At 36.0% G+C, this 14,442-nt stretch overlaps 1 protein-coding gene across 1 annotated transcript; it reads left to right on the forward strand.

Annotated features, from left to right (window-relative positions):
* Window positions 1-797: 797 nt before the first annotated feature.
* Window positions 798-5,070, forward strand: LOC147820783 (olfactory receptor 4C12-like). The gene is made up of 2 exons (XM_087203578.1): window positions 798-816; window positions 4,040-5,070. Exon 2 carries the CDS (start codon window positions 4,048-4,050, stop codon window positions 4,963-4,965), a length of 918 nt encoding a protein of 305 aa, XP_087059704.1. The 5' UTR covers window positions 798-816; window positions 4,040-4,047; the 3' UTR covers window positions 4,966-5,070.
* Window positions 5,071-14,442: the final 9,372 nt, after the last annotated feature.

Raw genomic sequence — 14,442 nt, forward strand, 5'->3', positions numbered from 1 at the left:
AGGTAGGTTTTTTCCTTATTCCTTTTTTTTTTTACTCTCATTAAGTTCATTGGTACATTTTAGGTGTTCAGTACAGTTACATTCATTATTGGGATCTTGTACCTTTACATGACGTATCTTGATTCTTATTTTTTCTCCATTCCCCTGCCCTCCCTTCACCCTCTCTACTCTTCCTTATTTACAAAGAGTTTGTTTCCATTTTTTCCTTTTCTCATATTTTTTCTTTTCTCTTCTTTCCTTTCCCCTACCTATCCCACTTCCCCTACTCCTTTAGACTTTTTCTTCCTATTTTACATTATGAATTATACATTCTGAACCTCATTTACACTTCTAGTTTTTCCATATTCTTTACTGCTACATCTCTACTTTGTAGTATTCCAGGTATATGTAGAAGTAGATAACAAGAATTTGGACATGACCTGATGTGTGAATTATTAAACAGATGTTGAAACTATGTATCCCTTTTAAGTAGCCCCTATGTGTATGCACACATACACACGCACGCAAGCACACACACACATGTACATGCACCCACCCTATGGCCAAATTGACATAATTCATTCCAGACTTGTTATTATTTTGATTGATAAAAATGCTCACTTTAGGGCCAGGGATTTAGCTCAGTGGTGCTGCCACCTGCCTTGCAAGCGCAAGGTTCTAAGTTTGATCCCCAGTACAAAAAAAAAAAAAAGCTCACATTAGCTAATTCTGGATGAGTTTAGAATTGGGAGATTAATAAAAATGTTCTTTAATTTCACATTTTGTTTCCATCCTATTTCAAATAGAAATAAATCCCAAATACAGTAAAGTTGAATAGTTCATGCTGAAACAACACACATGGTAAGAATATATGTATCTTTGTGATTCTTTAAATTTCATCAGTAATTTTAACATAAAAAGACAAAATAATTTTCAAAAAATAGAGTGAAATCACAAGTCTCATACAAATATAAAATTGACACATGGCAAAGATTTTACATAGCTTACTAATTAGTGAAAAGAGATTAATGATTATAATTAGTCTAAAGGAGAACACAATGTATCACACTTGTGTTGTTCAGTGGGGGGGTTGTAATGGATTTACAAATAAATTCAAATGTTTTATATGCAATGCTCAGGAAAATCAATCTGCCAGAAAATATTTGTAGTTCTATGAGCAATGATTATTTACAGTATTAACATCTTCTACAACTTAAAAGATTTGTGAAACAGCTTTATTTCACTTCAAGACAATGAAAAGGATAGGCTTTATAGACTCCTAGATTTCTATAACCCTAAGACAGCATCCTAGAATATGTGTAGATTGAAGAAACATAGATCTACAAGTGATCTACAAATATGGTGACTGTTTAAATTTACAAAAAAAAAATCAAACACATTTAAAGACACATGTCCACTAATCCCTCTCAAAAAGCCCCCCTCCCTGGCTTAGAACATGTGCACCCCATTGTTCTAGACACTTTTAATGTGTTTCTGAAGTCTTATTTTGTGAACATTTAGCTGCACTGTCGGGGTACCTTGATATACTGAATTGATTCAAATTGCTTTCCTTCCATCCTCATTTTGACTTTGGAGTAGAGCCAAAAGTCTCACAGTGCCAGACTCAGTGACTAAGGTGAATGAGGACACACTGGAATGGTTTTATAAGCCTACTTTTCTATTGGGTAGCATGCAAGCAGCAGATATGGTATCACTGTATTTTTTATTAAATCTTATAAAGACACTCACAAAAAACTTCCAGAACTACTACCGAAAGTGGCAAGAATGATGGGATAAGTGTGTTTGAATCTAGGAGAAGTATTTTGAAGGGGATTAATGGCAAAGGGTCAGCTATTGTAGTATGTTTTAAAATTTTAACATTTACCATATATTTTGACCACTCCTGTAGTCATCTTTATGTTATACCCCAGTCCTTCACAAAAAAGACTTTTCAAGAAAATATTTTCACAGTACTAGGGGCCTTCTCACTGAGTTAAGTTCCCCGTTTCATATCTATAACCATATTTTATATATAACTTTTTAAAGATATGATCTGGCTAAGACACTAAACTGCCCAGGCTGAGCTTGATTTGCTATCCTCCTGCCTCAGCCTCCCAGAGCACCAAAGTTAGTCATGCACCACCATGCCTAGATGAAGAAAGACTTCTAACATTGCACTGTAGAGTCTTTCCTGGTAAGTAGTAAATTTATTTAGCAGCTATACTGCAAAAAATAGCGCAATTGACTGTTGAATAAAATACATATATGAAAAGGAAGTCATTTTCTCACTGACTTCTATTTGTTTACAAGGATAAATACAAATTTTCCACATCCTTGGAGTCTGGACAAGAAATATTAAAATCGAAATGAAAATTGGAAGAGAGTTTGATTAAGACTCTCTAGTGTGAGAAACTGAAAGTATAAATAAGGATGAAAATGATTAAAATGAACAATTGATAATTTAAAATAGGAAAAGGTCCAAAGGGGTAGGGGTGGTGGGAGAGGAAGGGGAAAGGAAAGAAGGGAAAGGAAAAATTATGAGAAAGAAAAAAAAAAGGAAACAAAGTCTATATAAATAGGGAAGGGTGGAGGGGGTGAAGGGAACACAGGGAATGGGGAAAAAATAAGAACCAAGATGCATCATGTACAGGTACAGACACCCAATGATAAATATAAATGTCTTGTATAACTAAAATGTACCAATTAATATATAAATGCAAACAAATATTGTTTATCAAGTAAACTTCTTAGAGTTAAAAGAAACTAATAAGGTCAGATAATGCACTGCAGGGTGAGTAACAGCAGGCAGCGTTGCTGCAAACCCGCCTGAGACTGTGGGGGGAGAAGGTGATTGCAGGACAGGCCCACGAGTCTTGTAAAGCTGCACCCCAAAGGGGGGCACCCCTTAGCTGAAGTCTTCGTAGAAGGCACTCTTCTGTCCAAACTGTAGGAGGCAGCCAGTCAAAGAAACCCCTGACAGACTTTCTCTTCCTCCCTCACCTCTACCTTCAGCTGCCACTGCACATGGGAAAGAGGGAAGGAGCTGGGAAACTGACTGTGGGGACAGCCAGCAGGGTGACAAGCATGAAGGGACATCTGTAGGATGGAAGGAATGGCTCCTTTGCACTTCAGTTTGGAGCTAGCTAGAAAAAAAAAACAACAGAGGAACTGGAGTCTTCCAACTTAAGTATTCATTTAATTAATGTTTACAAAATACCTTATGATCAGGCCATTCTGAACCAAATTCTTTTTAAAAAAAATTAGCATGTTTGTAGTACACAGTGTTTCCACTCCTTGTGGGGAGTTGGTATATGTACATAACACGTTTTCATTCCTTTTTTACGTCCCCTTTCCCTTCCCTCCCACAGGGTAGTTTCTTTGCAACTTATTTAAGAGTTTCTAAATAGAGGAAGGGGTGGAGTAGACTTTATACATCAACAGTGTGTGCAACTAGAACCAGGGGTTATGTTAGAAAGGATCATTCTAGCTTATCTTTGTGGCTGAGAAGGAATCCGGTTTGCCATCATGTAGATTCCCCATGTGGAGTTTTCCTTCAGGAAAGGCCTAGTGAAATTTGCTCAAGTGACAAGTGAAACCGGTCAACAGGGCTGTAAAGGGGTTTGAGCAGGCTTATAAGAAGTTGAGATACACGGGTGCAAAAGGTTGTTCGAATCCCCTTTTATAAAATAGAAAATGTGGGGTGGGGATTTAGCTCAGTGGTTCCTGTGCCTGCCTCTCAAGCGCAAGGTCCGGAGTTCGATCCCCAGTACCAAAAAAATAAAAAAATAAAAAAAATAAATGAAATAGAAAACATAGTATGTTTGTTCTCTTCTGGAATACAGTGAAAGAAAATAGCTTATAGGGCCGGGGACTGCCTCTCAAGCGCAAGGACCTGAGTTCGATCCCCGGTACCAAAAAAAGAAAATAGCTTACAGTACTAAATTCTTTGGGTTTACCTAATGACCCAAAATATTCTGGCTCATCACATTTGCTATGAAGGATTTTATTTTTCCAGGTTAACCAACCACCCCTGAACTCAGCATTGACATTGGAATAGAAGAAAACAGAATGAATGTGACTGAATTCATTCTAATGGGGCTGATGCAGAATTCTGAGATGCAGGAAATTCTGTTTTTCGTGTTACTCATCACCTACATTGTCACTGTTGCAGGAAACCTGCTCATTGTCACCACTATAATCTGCAGTCACACTTTGGACTCGCCAATGTATTTTTTCCTGGCTTTCTTATCTCTGATAGATGCATGCTATTCTTCTTCCATAATCCCTAAAATGCTAGTGGATTTGCATTCAGACACAAAAGCTGTCTCATTCAATGTTTGCATGATGCAGCTTTTTCTGGAACATTTCTTGGGAGGTTCAGAGACTGTCCTCCTCGTGGTCATGGCCTACGACCGTTACGTGGCCATCTGTAGACCTCTGCACTATGTGACCCTGATGAGCCACAGCAAGTGCCGCATCCTGGTGGGGGTGTGCTGGGCAGTGGGCTTTCTCCATTCCTTCGGGCAGATTCTAGTCACTTTCTGGCTCCCATTCTGTGGCCCCAACAGGATAGACCATTTCATGTGTGACATCTTCCCCCTGATACAACTGGCCTGCACCGACCATTTCCTTCCTGGGCTCTTGGTTGCTGTCAATGGTGGGGGGATGGCTGTGATCACCTTTGTCATGTTGGTGCTGTCCTATGTGCACCTCCTGCACTCTTTGAGGACTTACAGCTCCGCGAGGAGGAAAAAGGCCCTCTCCACCTGTGGCTCCCACATCACAGTCGTCGTCTTGTTCTTTGTGCCCTGTATTTTTATGTATCTGCGACCAGTAGCCACCTTTCATATGGATAAAGCAGTAACTGTATTCTATACTCTTGTCACTCCCCTGTTAAATCCTGTTATCTACACAGTAAGGAATGCAGAGGTAAAAAATGCCATTAGAATGTTATTGAACAGGAACACAATTTTAGATAGTAAATAATCTCATAGGAAAATTTTGTTTATTTGTTTCATGATCTTTCGCATCCTTGGGCCCTAAATTCCCAGATCCTTCAATGGACAAATGTTACTGAACCTAGATATCACTGACCCACGTGTATCTATTATGTTTTTCCTCTATGTGCATAAAAAAGTTCACTATTAAGGATAATAACAAAACTGTTATAACAATATGTTGTAATAAAATATTGCATCTTAAAGCCATTACTAAGCCATTATTGTTTGCTTGGTTATAAGGACTGTCATACTATGACGATTGACTTGATAATTTGGACAATGTTGTTATGCTGGACAAAGGGATAAATCATGTTACAGGCCAGACAGAAGGACATAGCATGAGATTTCTTCTCGCTACTAAAAGCAACATACAATTTATAATCTATAATTGTTTCTGGAATTTTCCATTCAGCATTTGTGGACCATGGTTAACCATGGAACTATGGGAAAATGAAAATTATCATACTTGATATCTTTTCTTCAAACTCTTATTTGACTCTTAAAACATTTCGGCAAGGTACATGTCATGGTCATTCCTGTGGCATAGATGAAGGAAAAATAAAGTTCAAAAATGTTAAATAACCAGCCCAGTGACAGAGACAGAGCCAGTGGCAGATTTGCATTCTAGAGGCAAACTTCACTCACCACATTTTTTACTTTACATTTTTTTAATTTTATTTTTTATTTTACGTTTTTATTTTACTTTCAAATGTTTCTTTTCTAGAAAATTAAAAAATTTTCTTTTCAGATGTCAGATTCACACAGCACGCCTTCATTTACAAGTAGTTGGTACTCAGAAATCTGCACTACCTCCTAGCACGTAAGCACTGGGTGTATTTTAGAACAGAGATGCTTCTAATGATCTCAGGACACATGCAATACATCTGACTTAAGATTACATTGAGCTTTTTGTTCCATTGAGTAAAAGTAGTACAGTGATTTTAAAACTTAATTTAAACCTATGTGAAATTTTATTTTTCCCACAAGGTCACAACCCCCTTACAACACTGAAATCTACTGTTCTTACTATACAGAAAAAACAGAGAAGTCAGAAAAGTTAAATGACTAAATCATAGGACATATACATACAACTTGAACAAAAGTACTATTCTTATTCCACATCCTTTGATGTTTTTATTATATAAAATTGTTTGGGCCTAATATTTGATTATGGTTTGCTTTATAAAGTATTTCTGGTTATATGTCATAAGAAATGTCAATTTACTAGATTAAAAATCTTTAATGAGAAATGCAATTTTTAAAAACACATATATGTGAAAATGTTCACAATTAAGGAAAGTATTAAAAATAAAATGAAAATAATATGAATCACAATAATAAATATTGATATTACTAGTATTCCTAGTTGTATGAATCTAGAATCCTCTTTAAAAATTGTTTTAGACACACACACACACACACATACACACACTCAAACACACTCATCATCTCCTGCAATGTGAAACCCTGCTTATCAGGACAGTGCCTGAAAGAAAACATTGCCAGAGACAGCCCCCAAATATGGATCTCCTGAAATGTGAGCAAAAAGTACCTTTCTTTACAAGTGAAAAAAATAAAATAAAAGGAAAAGAAAATGGAAAACACCCTACATTTCTTAATGTAGTCAGATACAGAGTCAATCCTCAATAATCAATAGCCTTCCTGTTCACCAATAACAAATGCACTGAGAGAAATTAGGGAAACAACACTTTTCACAATAGCATCAAAAAAGTGAAATACTTAGGAATTAACCTAATCCCCAAGGGAGCGAAAGACCTCTGCAATGAAAATGTAGCACTCTGAAAAAAGGTGATCAAAAAGAAAATGGAAAGACATGCCCTGATCCTGGATAGGCAGAACAAGGAGAGTCAGAATGGCCATACTTCCAAACTGTTGTACAGATTTAACAAAATCTCAGTCAAAATACCAATAACATTCCCCACAGAACTTGAGAAAGCAGTCTTAAAATTCATATGGAACCAGAAGAGCCAACGCAATTCTGGGCAACAAGGGCAAGCCAAGGGGCATCATAATCCCTGATTTCAAAGTATACTACAAAGCTACAGGAATAAAAGCAGCATGATACTGGCAAAAAACAGACTTGTGGATCAATGAACAAAATAGAGGATGCAAAAACAACTCCAGGCACACTGATCTATGTTATGTTTGGCAAAAGGGCCAAATCTTTTTGCTGGAGGAAAGAGAGCTTTATTAACAAATGGTGCTGGGGAAACTGGCTATTCACATGCTAAAGATTGAACATAAACCTTTATCTCTCACCATGCACTAAACTAAATTCAAAATGGATCAAGTATCTGAACATTATAATGCAAAGCATTAATATGTTGGAAGACAAAATAGATAACACACTTGAAGACATAGGTGTAGACAAAGACCTTCCAAGTAGAACCCTGGTACTCAAGAAATAATACCAATAATCAACAAATGATGTCACATCAGATTCTGCACATCAGAGAAAACCATTAACTGAGTGAGCCTACAGAATGGGAAAACTACTTTTCCAGCTACTCCTCAGACAGAGGGCTAATATCCAGAATACATAAAGAACTAAAAAATATTAGAGCCCCAAAATTTAAAGACCCATTTAAAAAGGGACACCTGAAATGTATAGACACTTATCAGATAAAGAAGTACAAACAACCAATAAATAGATGTGCATAAAAAAAGTTCAACATCTCTGGGCATTCAAAGAACACAAAACAACACTGAGATTTCATCTCACTCCAGAAAGAATGGCTATCATCAAGAAATCGACCAGTAACAAATGCTGGTGAGGCTACTTGGAGAAAAGAACCCTTCTTCACTGTTGGTGAGAGTGTACACTGGTGCAACCACTATGGGAATCGGTGTGGACATTCCTCAAAAACTGAAAATAGAAATTCCATTTGACCTAGCTATTCCTCTTGTAGGAATGTTCCCCAAAGAGTTAAAGACATCATACCATAGTGATGCATGCCCATGATTATAGCCACACAATTCATAGTAGCTAAATCTTGGAAGCAGACTATGTCCTTCAACAGAAGAATGAATAAAAAAAATGCAGCATATATATAAAAGGGAATGCTATTCTGTCATAAAGAAAGATGAACTTGAAACACTTGTAGGAAAATGGATGCACCTTGAGACCATAATGTTAAGTGAAATAAATCAGACACAAGTTTAAATATTGCATGGTTTCTCTTATATGAGGAACTCAACATATATATAAATGAAGTGCAAAAATGAAAGACAGATAATAGGAAAAAAGAGAGAAACCCGTTACTGTAATTCATCATGGACAAGGTATCTAAAAGTGTACCTTGGTTTATTACAAATGTTTTATGTGTTTTATATGTTATTTTGACCTATTAGTCTGGTTGTTAATCTGTATGTATGATAATTACCTTTAAAGGATATATAAGATAAATAAATGAATCTGATGCTGGCAAAAAAAAGGAAGTGGAGGGGAAGGGGATAAAAAGAATTGAGGTATGTTATATAAATGTATCAGTTTCCTACAGTAAATATAGTCATTCTGTACTGTAAACATGCACTAAGAAAAATTAAAATGAAAAAGAAGAGAAAAAGAAAAAAGAAAACTGCTTTAAGAGATAGTTTATATGGTAGATAGAAGATAGAAATAATCACTGAATATTTGAAAAAAATTATTTCTCAGCTTAACAATTTACCTTAATTACTAAACTTTGTTGTTGTTTCTCAGTTAAACAACTTATCTTAATTACAAAACTTCGTTGTAACTTTTGTATCTTTAAGAAGATGTAATGTATTTCCACAATGTAAATATATTATAACATACATAGATGCCTCCTGACAGAAACATTCAACCTCTAACCTCACAGCTATAATTTTTATTGAAGAGGTCAGTGAACCCTGTGATGTAACAATATTTAGCTGATATATTGTAATTGTAGAATCACAATGGACCAAGAAAATATCAGCTTCCAGATCAACAGAATAGGGTTTCATTCCAGGATCATAAAAAGCTCATCTTGTTTCTACAAGCAGTATACTTTGTTCATTTAGAAGGTGTACAAGTTTTGTGATTGTTTCTATACTTTCATTTTTATTTTTATTAGTATATATTCTCAGCACTTAATAATTACATTCATTATGGCAAGTTGGTACATGAACATAATGCATTTTAATTCTTTATGCATCCTTTTCTCCTCCCCCTCTTCTTGTCCCCTTCCCATTTGCAAAATATATTACCTTAAATATTGTTATATTTCCTTATACTTCAATTAGAAAAGGTAGAATTGGAAGAGTTTTGAGAGATTATCTGTAGCAAGTTAGCAATCTAACGCATCTCCAAATTTTAAATTTTTGAACAATTTAGAGATGTCTTCTTGGCATCAAGAGATTTTTCGATTGGACTAAGACAATATGAGCTCTGCATTTGAGTGTTTTCTTGCCTTGAGAAATGTTCCTCTGCTGACTAAAGGGAATGACACTCTCCATAAGAACACTTTGGCAAGTATCTATTATTTGTTTTGGTTTTTTTTAAAGGCAATAAACTTGTCAAATATGATACTAATACTTCCACTGGTTTCTTGCCAACTGTGATCTGATCCATATTTAATTTTTCCTTCTTTCATTCTCATTTACCCTTTCACTTTGAAATATGTGTTTCTGTCTTTCTTGTAATTTTCCACTCACTTCTTCTCGTTTTCTGAAAACAGACTTTCCCTTCTAGCTCCAAAAATTCTTCTTTTGAAAACTTTCCTCCATGGACAACTCTCACAAATTTGGACTTAACTTTGTGGACTCTGTCCTTTCTCCAAGTTACGTTGCTCTAGGTTATGGGGAGCTCAGCTAGACAGGTGTGGGGATTAAAAAAATCTATACTTATCATTCAAGTTATTTCAGTAGAGGTTGGATGAAAAGTAATATGACATCATGGGTGAATTTAACTTTTTATTGGGTTGGGTATGATACATTTTAAAGCACATGTTCATTTTCCAATTGGACTCTCTGCTTCCATTCCAGAGTTGAAAGGTGTTATGGTTGTATCTAGATGTCCCCTCCAAGCCACGTGCTTATAGGTGGGGATTTTGAAGGTGGCTAAATTAGGTGTGTGAATGTGAATTAACGGCATGATCCTGGGATTAAGGCTGTGGATAATGGAAGTCTCACCTTGGGTATGGGTGGCACCAATCAATAGACTTATAGCCTGGATGGAATATAAAGGGATAGAAGAAAACCAGGCTTGCTGCTTCTGCTGCTGCTGCTTGCTGGCTTCTGCATGCCTGCCATGAACTGTTTCTCCTCTGTGATGCACCTCTACCATGCTACCCTGCCTTGGATCTGGAAGACTATGGACTATAACCTCTACAAACTATGAGCTGAAATAAACGTCTTCTCTCTTAACTTTGGGTGTTGGGTATTTTGTTTCACCAATGAGGAAAGTAACTAAGACAAAAGACAAATGTTACCATAGAACTACATTGTTCAAATGTCTAGACAAATCAAATTTATATCATGTTCTCAGTTTTGTTAAACTGTATTCTACTATGCTGCTCAGAATGACCACATTTCCAGAGCCAACTCAGAGTTATGTACAATTTCTCTCTCTGTCTCTCTCACTCTCTCTTTTACTTTAGAAAATATATTCAAATATGAGTAAATGAATGTGTTATATTTACAAATATTCCTAAATTTAATTGAATTCAGTTTGTTTTAAAGAATAATTTCAAATATTGGTATATTCCAAATATTGGCTTCTTTTAGTAAACAATTGCAATGCACCTCACAATTTGTGACAGCATAAAAGTGTTCTGACACATTAGTTATCACACAATAATCCAAGAATGAAGACTCTGGCCCAGGATTCAGGAGGATTGGCTTTTCTTTACATTGGTTGATGATGTTCTGACTCCCTGACTTGGTTTTCCATGTTATAGAGAGATAAATTGATGCCTGTTTTTCCACTTCATAGGGATAGTATTAGATTACATTTGAATGCCTTACAACTGTGAAGATAGTTCAGGGATGTAACTATTTCACCATCATGCTGTTAATCTAGTTTCAAAATTTGTTATGAGAAAGACTGCTTTGAAGAAACACTGTAAACTACTTCTATGAAGTCCTGCTGTTATATGTCATAACTAGCACTTAATGTATGCCCCAAAAAACAATATTTAAAAAGTGTTATAACAGTGCAGGAGGTGTTGATAAGGAAACAAAGTATAATAAAAATTGAAGAAGTCAGATAGTTACTCAACTAAATGTTTAATTTGTACAATACTAAATATCCTAAGTCCACTAATGAACTAACTTCATTTGTTATTAAATATCCAAATTCATTAGCAGAGGACTATTTTGTTTTCTCTTGACACAGTGATTTGTCTTTGTGTGAATTTAAGGAAAAGGTTAACAATTAAAGATGAATGCCACAAAAGTTCCTATCTAATATTCAGTTGTGTGAGTTGAAGTAATTGGGCTGCTGGCAATGTCTGCTTGTAAAATACTCCCCGAGGTCTAATTAGCTGCAGCTAAGAAAGTTCAGAATTTGCCTACAAATCAGGTTATGTGGCAGTGGTAAGGCATCCTCCAAAGGTGCCGTTTAAAAATTAGCAAAGTTGACTGGAACTGAGCTACTCGACTCAATCTTATAGCTTTCATTCATTTATTGATGGATTAACAGCTGCCCGGGGCCCTGGCCATGGAGCTATGTCAGACTAGGTGATAGGTGAGGTATTTTGAAAGGAAATCACGGTGAGAGAATCTCAGGGTTAAATAGACCTTAAAAATCATATAGTCACCCCTCATTGCTGTTCACCTAGGCTTCAGTCTTTCTTCACCATGTTGAGCCCTGAGAATGGGAGAATCAATTATAATTCCCTAAATTTAGAAGTGATATATATTTAAATTAGAATCATACTAAATACTAAAATTTGCATTCTAACATTTTCCAATTTAATATTACAACGAAAGAATTTTCTAGGATACTACAAATTTTAAAAACATCTCTGCTAAATTTACATATATTATTATATGCCATAATCTATTTTATTATATATATTACTTCCTAATTTTGGACATTGCATACAGTTTCTAATTTTTCTCAGTCTTTAAATAATTGCATTGAACATATTTTTACATAATAATTTTTATTTTAAAAAATATTCTCCTTTAGAATTTATTTCTAGGAAGAGTACTGTGAAGTCAAAGAAAAGAAAATTATTTTTATTTCTTCGAAGTTATTTCTGAATCACTTGTGTTGCCGTATTCTTATTCTTGTACACTGTGCTCTTCTCACATCTGGGTAGGAGTTGTCCTCAGAACAAGGGAATATAATGAAGTTGTTGTACCTTCTTTTCACATATGTATAAGATTTTCATCTTGGATAAAAAATAAAACCCTATTTCCATTTAACTCTGAAAAAAATGAAACATTTTAAACTACTTTTTTATTGCACTTACATGTTCTCTTTTCATTTCTTTGTAATATTTATGTCCCCATGTTAGGATCACTTCCTCCCCTTCTATCAATAATGCAATATTCTTTATCCAAGAGTGATGAAGGCTATAGGAGAATGGGAGGAGACAGGAGACTGTATGTAGCAGAAACATAGAGAAATAAGGTGGATAATTCATCTTGTGGATGGATGAATTGCTGCTGTGTAGTATAAAATATCAGAAGAGGGATTATTAAACGCATTTAAAGCAGGCATTTTTATAATTATGTAAAGCAACATACATTGCTACACATAGTAAGTGTCCAATAAATATTTGTTGAATTAGTGAACTTATAATATGTACTTGTAATTATTCTCTCTCTCTCTATATATGTAAGTTATATCTACTTTACATTATCTAGAGGTCTCTTTCTGTACACCACATTGTTTCTATTTTCATAACTTTGAAAATAAGGGTTTCTTTTACTTAACAAATCTCCAAGGATTGAAAAGCCAATATAAGAGAATTTTTTAGCCCAGTATTGAAACTGTAAATTTACTGAATGAGACTGTGTTAAATTGTCTGTGGAATGTAATTTTGAAGAATAAACAATTTTACCTACCAGTGTAATGATCCTGAAAGTCGAATTGCCTAATAACATATTCAACCTATAAAATATGCCAAAACTATTCAACTGGAATGTACCTTTCCTTTTAAGAATTTATTTACATTTTTCATAAAGTAATTGTGTATTGTAGATAGACAGAGTGAGAGGATGAGAAGTGTGTATTCATGGAGATGTAGGGAGTGTAGGAATTTGTCATTTATTTATCTCCGAGTAGGTGCCACATGCTGAAAACATTATGCCAGACACTATGCTCAGCACACTGAGGAAACAGCCATGAATATGATCTGTGCATGGCAGATGCCAGGGAAGGTGTGTCCCTAGTGGGTTATACATTTTCCTCATCTGCCTGCTTAGAGTGCCTTGCAAGGTAGGTCTTGACCATGCCTTTGGTTAAAATTTTAAATCGTGGGTTTAAATGTCAACTCTGGAAGAGGTAGTAAGCTCTACCTATAAGCTGCACTTTGCAACTTCCACAGTATAGCTCACAGCTATAATTGGTAAGCTCACTGAGGAGGGATCAGACCCACAGGGCCATGAGATGACTTAACAGTCACATGGTGTTGGATACAGAGAATCCAGAGCTCATGAACATGGCCCCATGTCTTCTGGTTAAATTGTCCAGTAACTGATGATTTCTGAGTGTTTTGTAGGTGACAGAACATTGGGTGTCTGACGAGCCAACATCATGGGGGAAGTAGGACATAACAACGAAGGAGTGCTAGGTTGAGGGTGCCCAAGTCCCACTCCACAGTTAGAGTGATCCCTGTCTCTGTGCTTTGAAATTCAGGCTGTGACCCATGTATGATTCACTTTGTACCTCTGTGTTGGGTGAGGAATCCAGGACCTGAGAAGGTGTTACTTCCCGAGGGGCTCACCCAGTGCCCGCAGTCATGTTACTGAATTGATTCTCTTGGGACTCACACAGAATCCACACCTGCAGAAAATACTCTCCCTTGTCCTTTTGTTCATCTTCTTCCTTCCTGTGCTTGATAAGTTTCTGGAGCTATTATTTCTGTATATGTGATGCATGGATTTATGTTAAATGAAAATTTTATTATCTAATAGACACACTTCTGTTAGGTGATTTAATCCACGTGTGAAAAGAGGTAGCTGCTATGTTACTGTCCCCAATTTACAAAGAAGTAAATTGAAACTAATAGAGATTTACTAGCATGTGTTTTCAGGGCACAGAACTGACCACAAGTCCCATTGTGAAGATGGTCTTGAGGCTGCTACTCTTTCTGGTATTTGTTTGGTGAGGGGACTCTCTTCCCTTCAGTGGTTTCTAGACCTCCACTTCCCATATTGTTTGTGCTCTCAGTTCTGCTTGTGTTATGGATATGTCATCCAAGTACCTTCTTCCCATGCATGCATGAGCATTATGCAAAGTGGGAGGTAATGGAGTCAAGGAATGAAT

The sequence above is a fragment of the Heterocephalus glaber genome, unplaced genomic scaffold, assembly GCF_053883595.1.
Source record: "Heterocephalus glaber isolate CG9 unplaced genomic scaffold, H.glaber_assembly_v1.0 deba00001804, whole genome shotgun sequence".
Lineage (NCBI taxonomy): Eukaryota > Metazoa > Chordata > Mammalia > Rodentia > Bathyergidae > Heterocephalus > Heterocephalus glaber.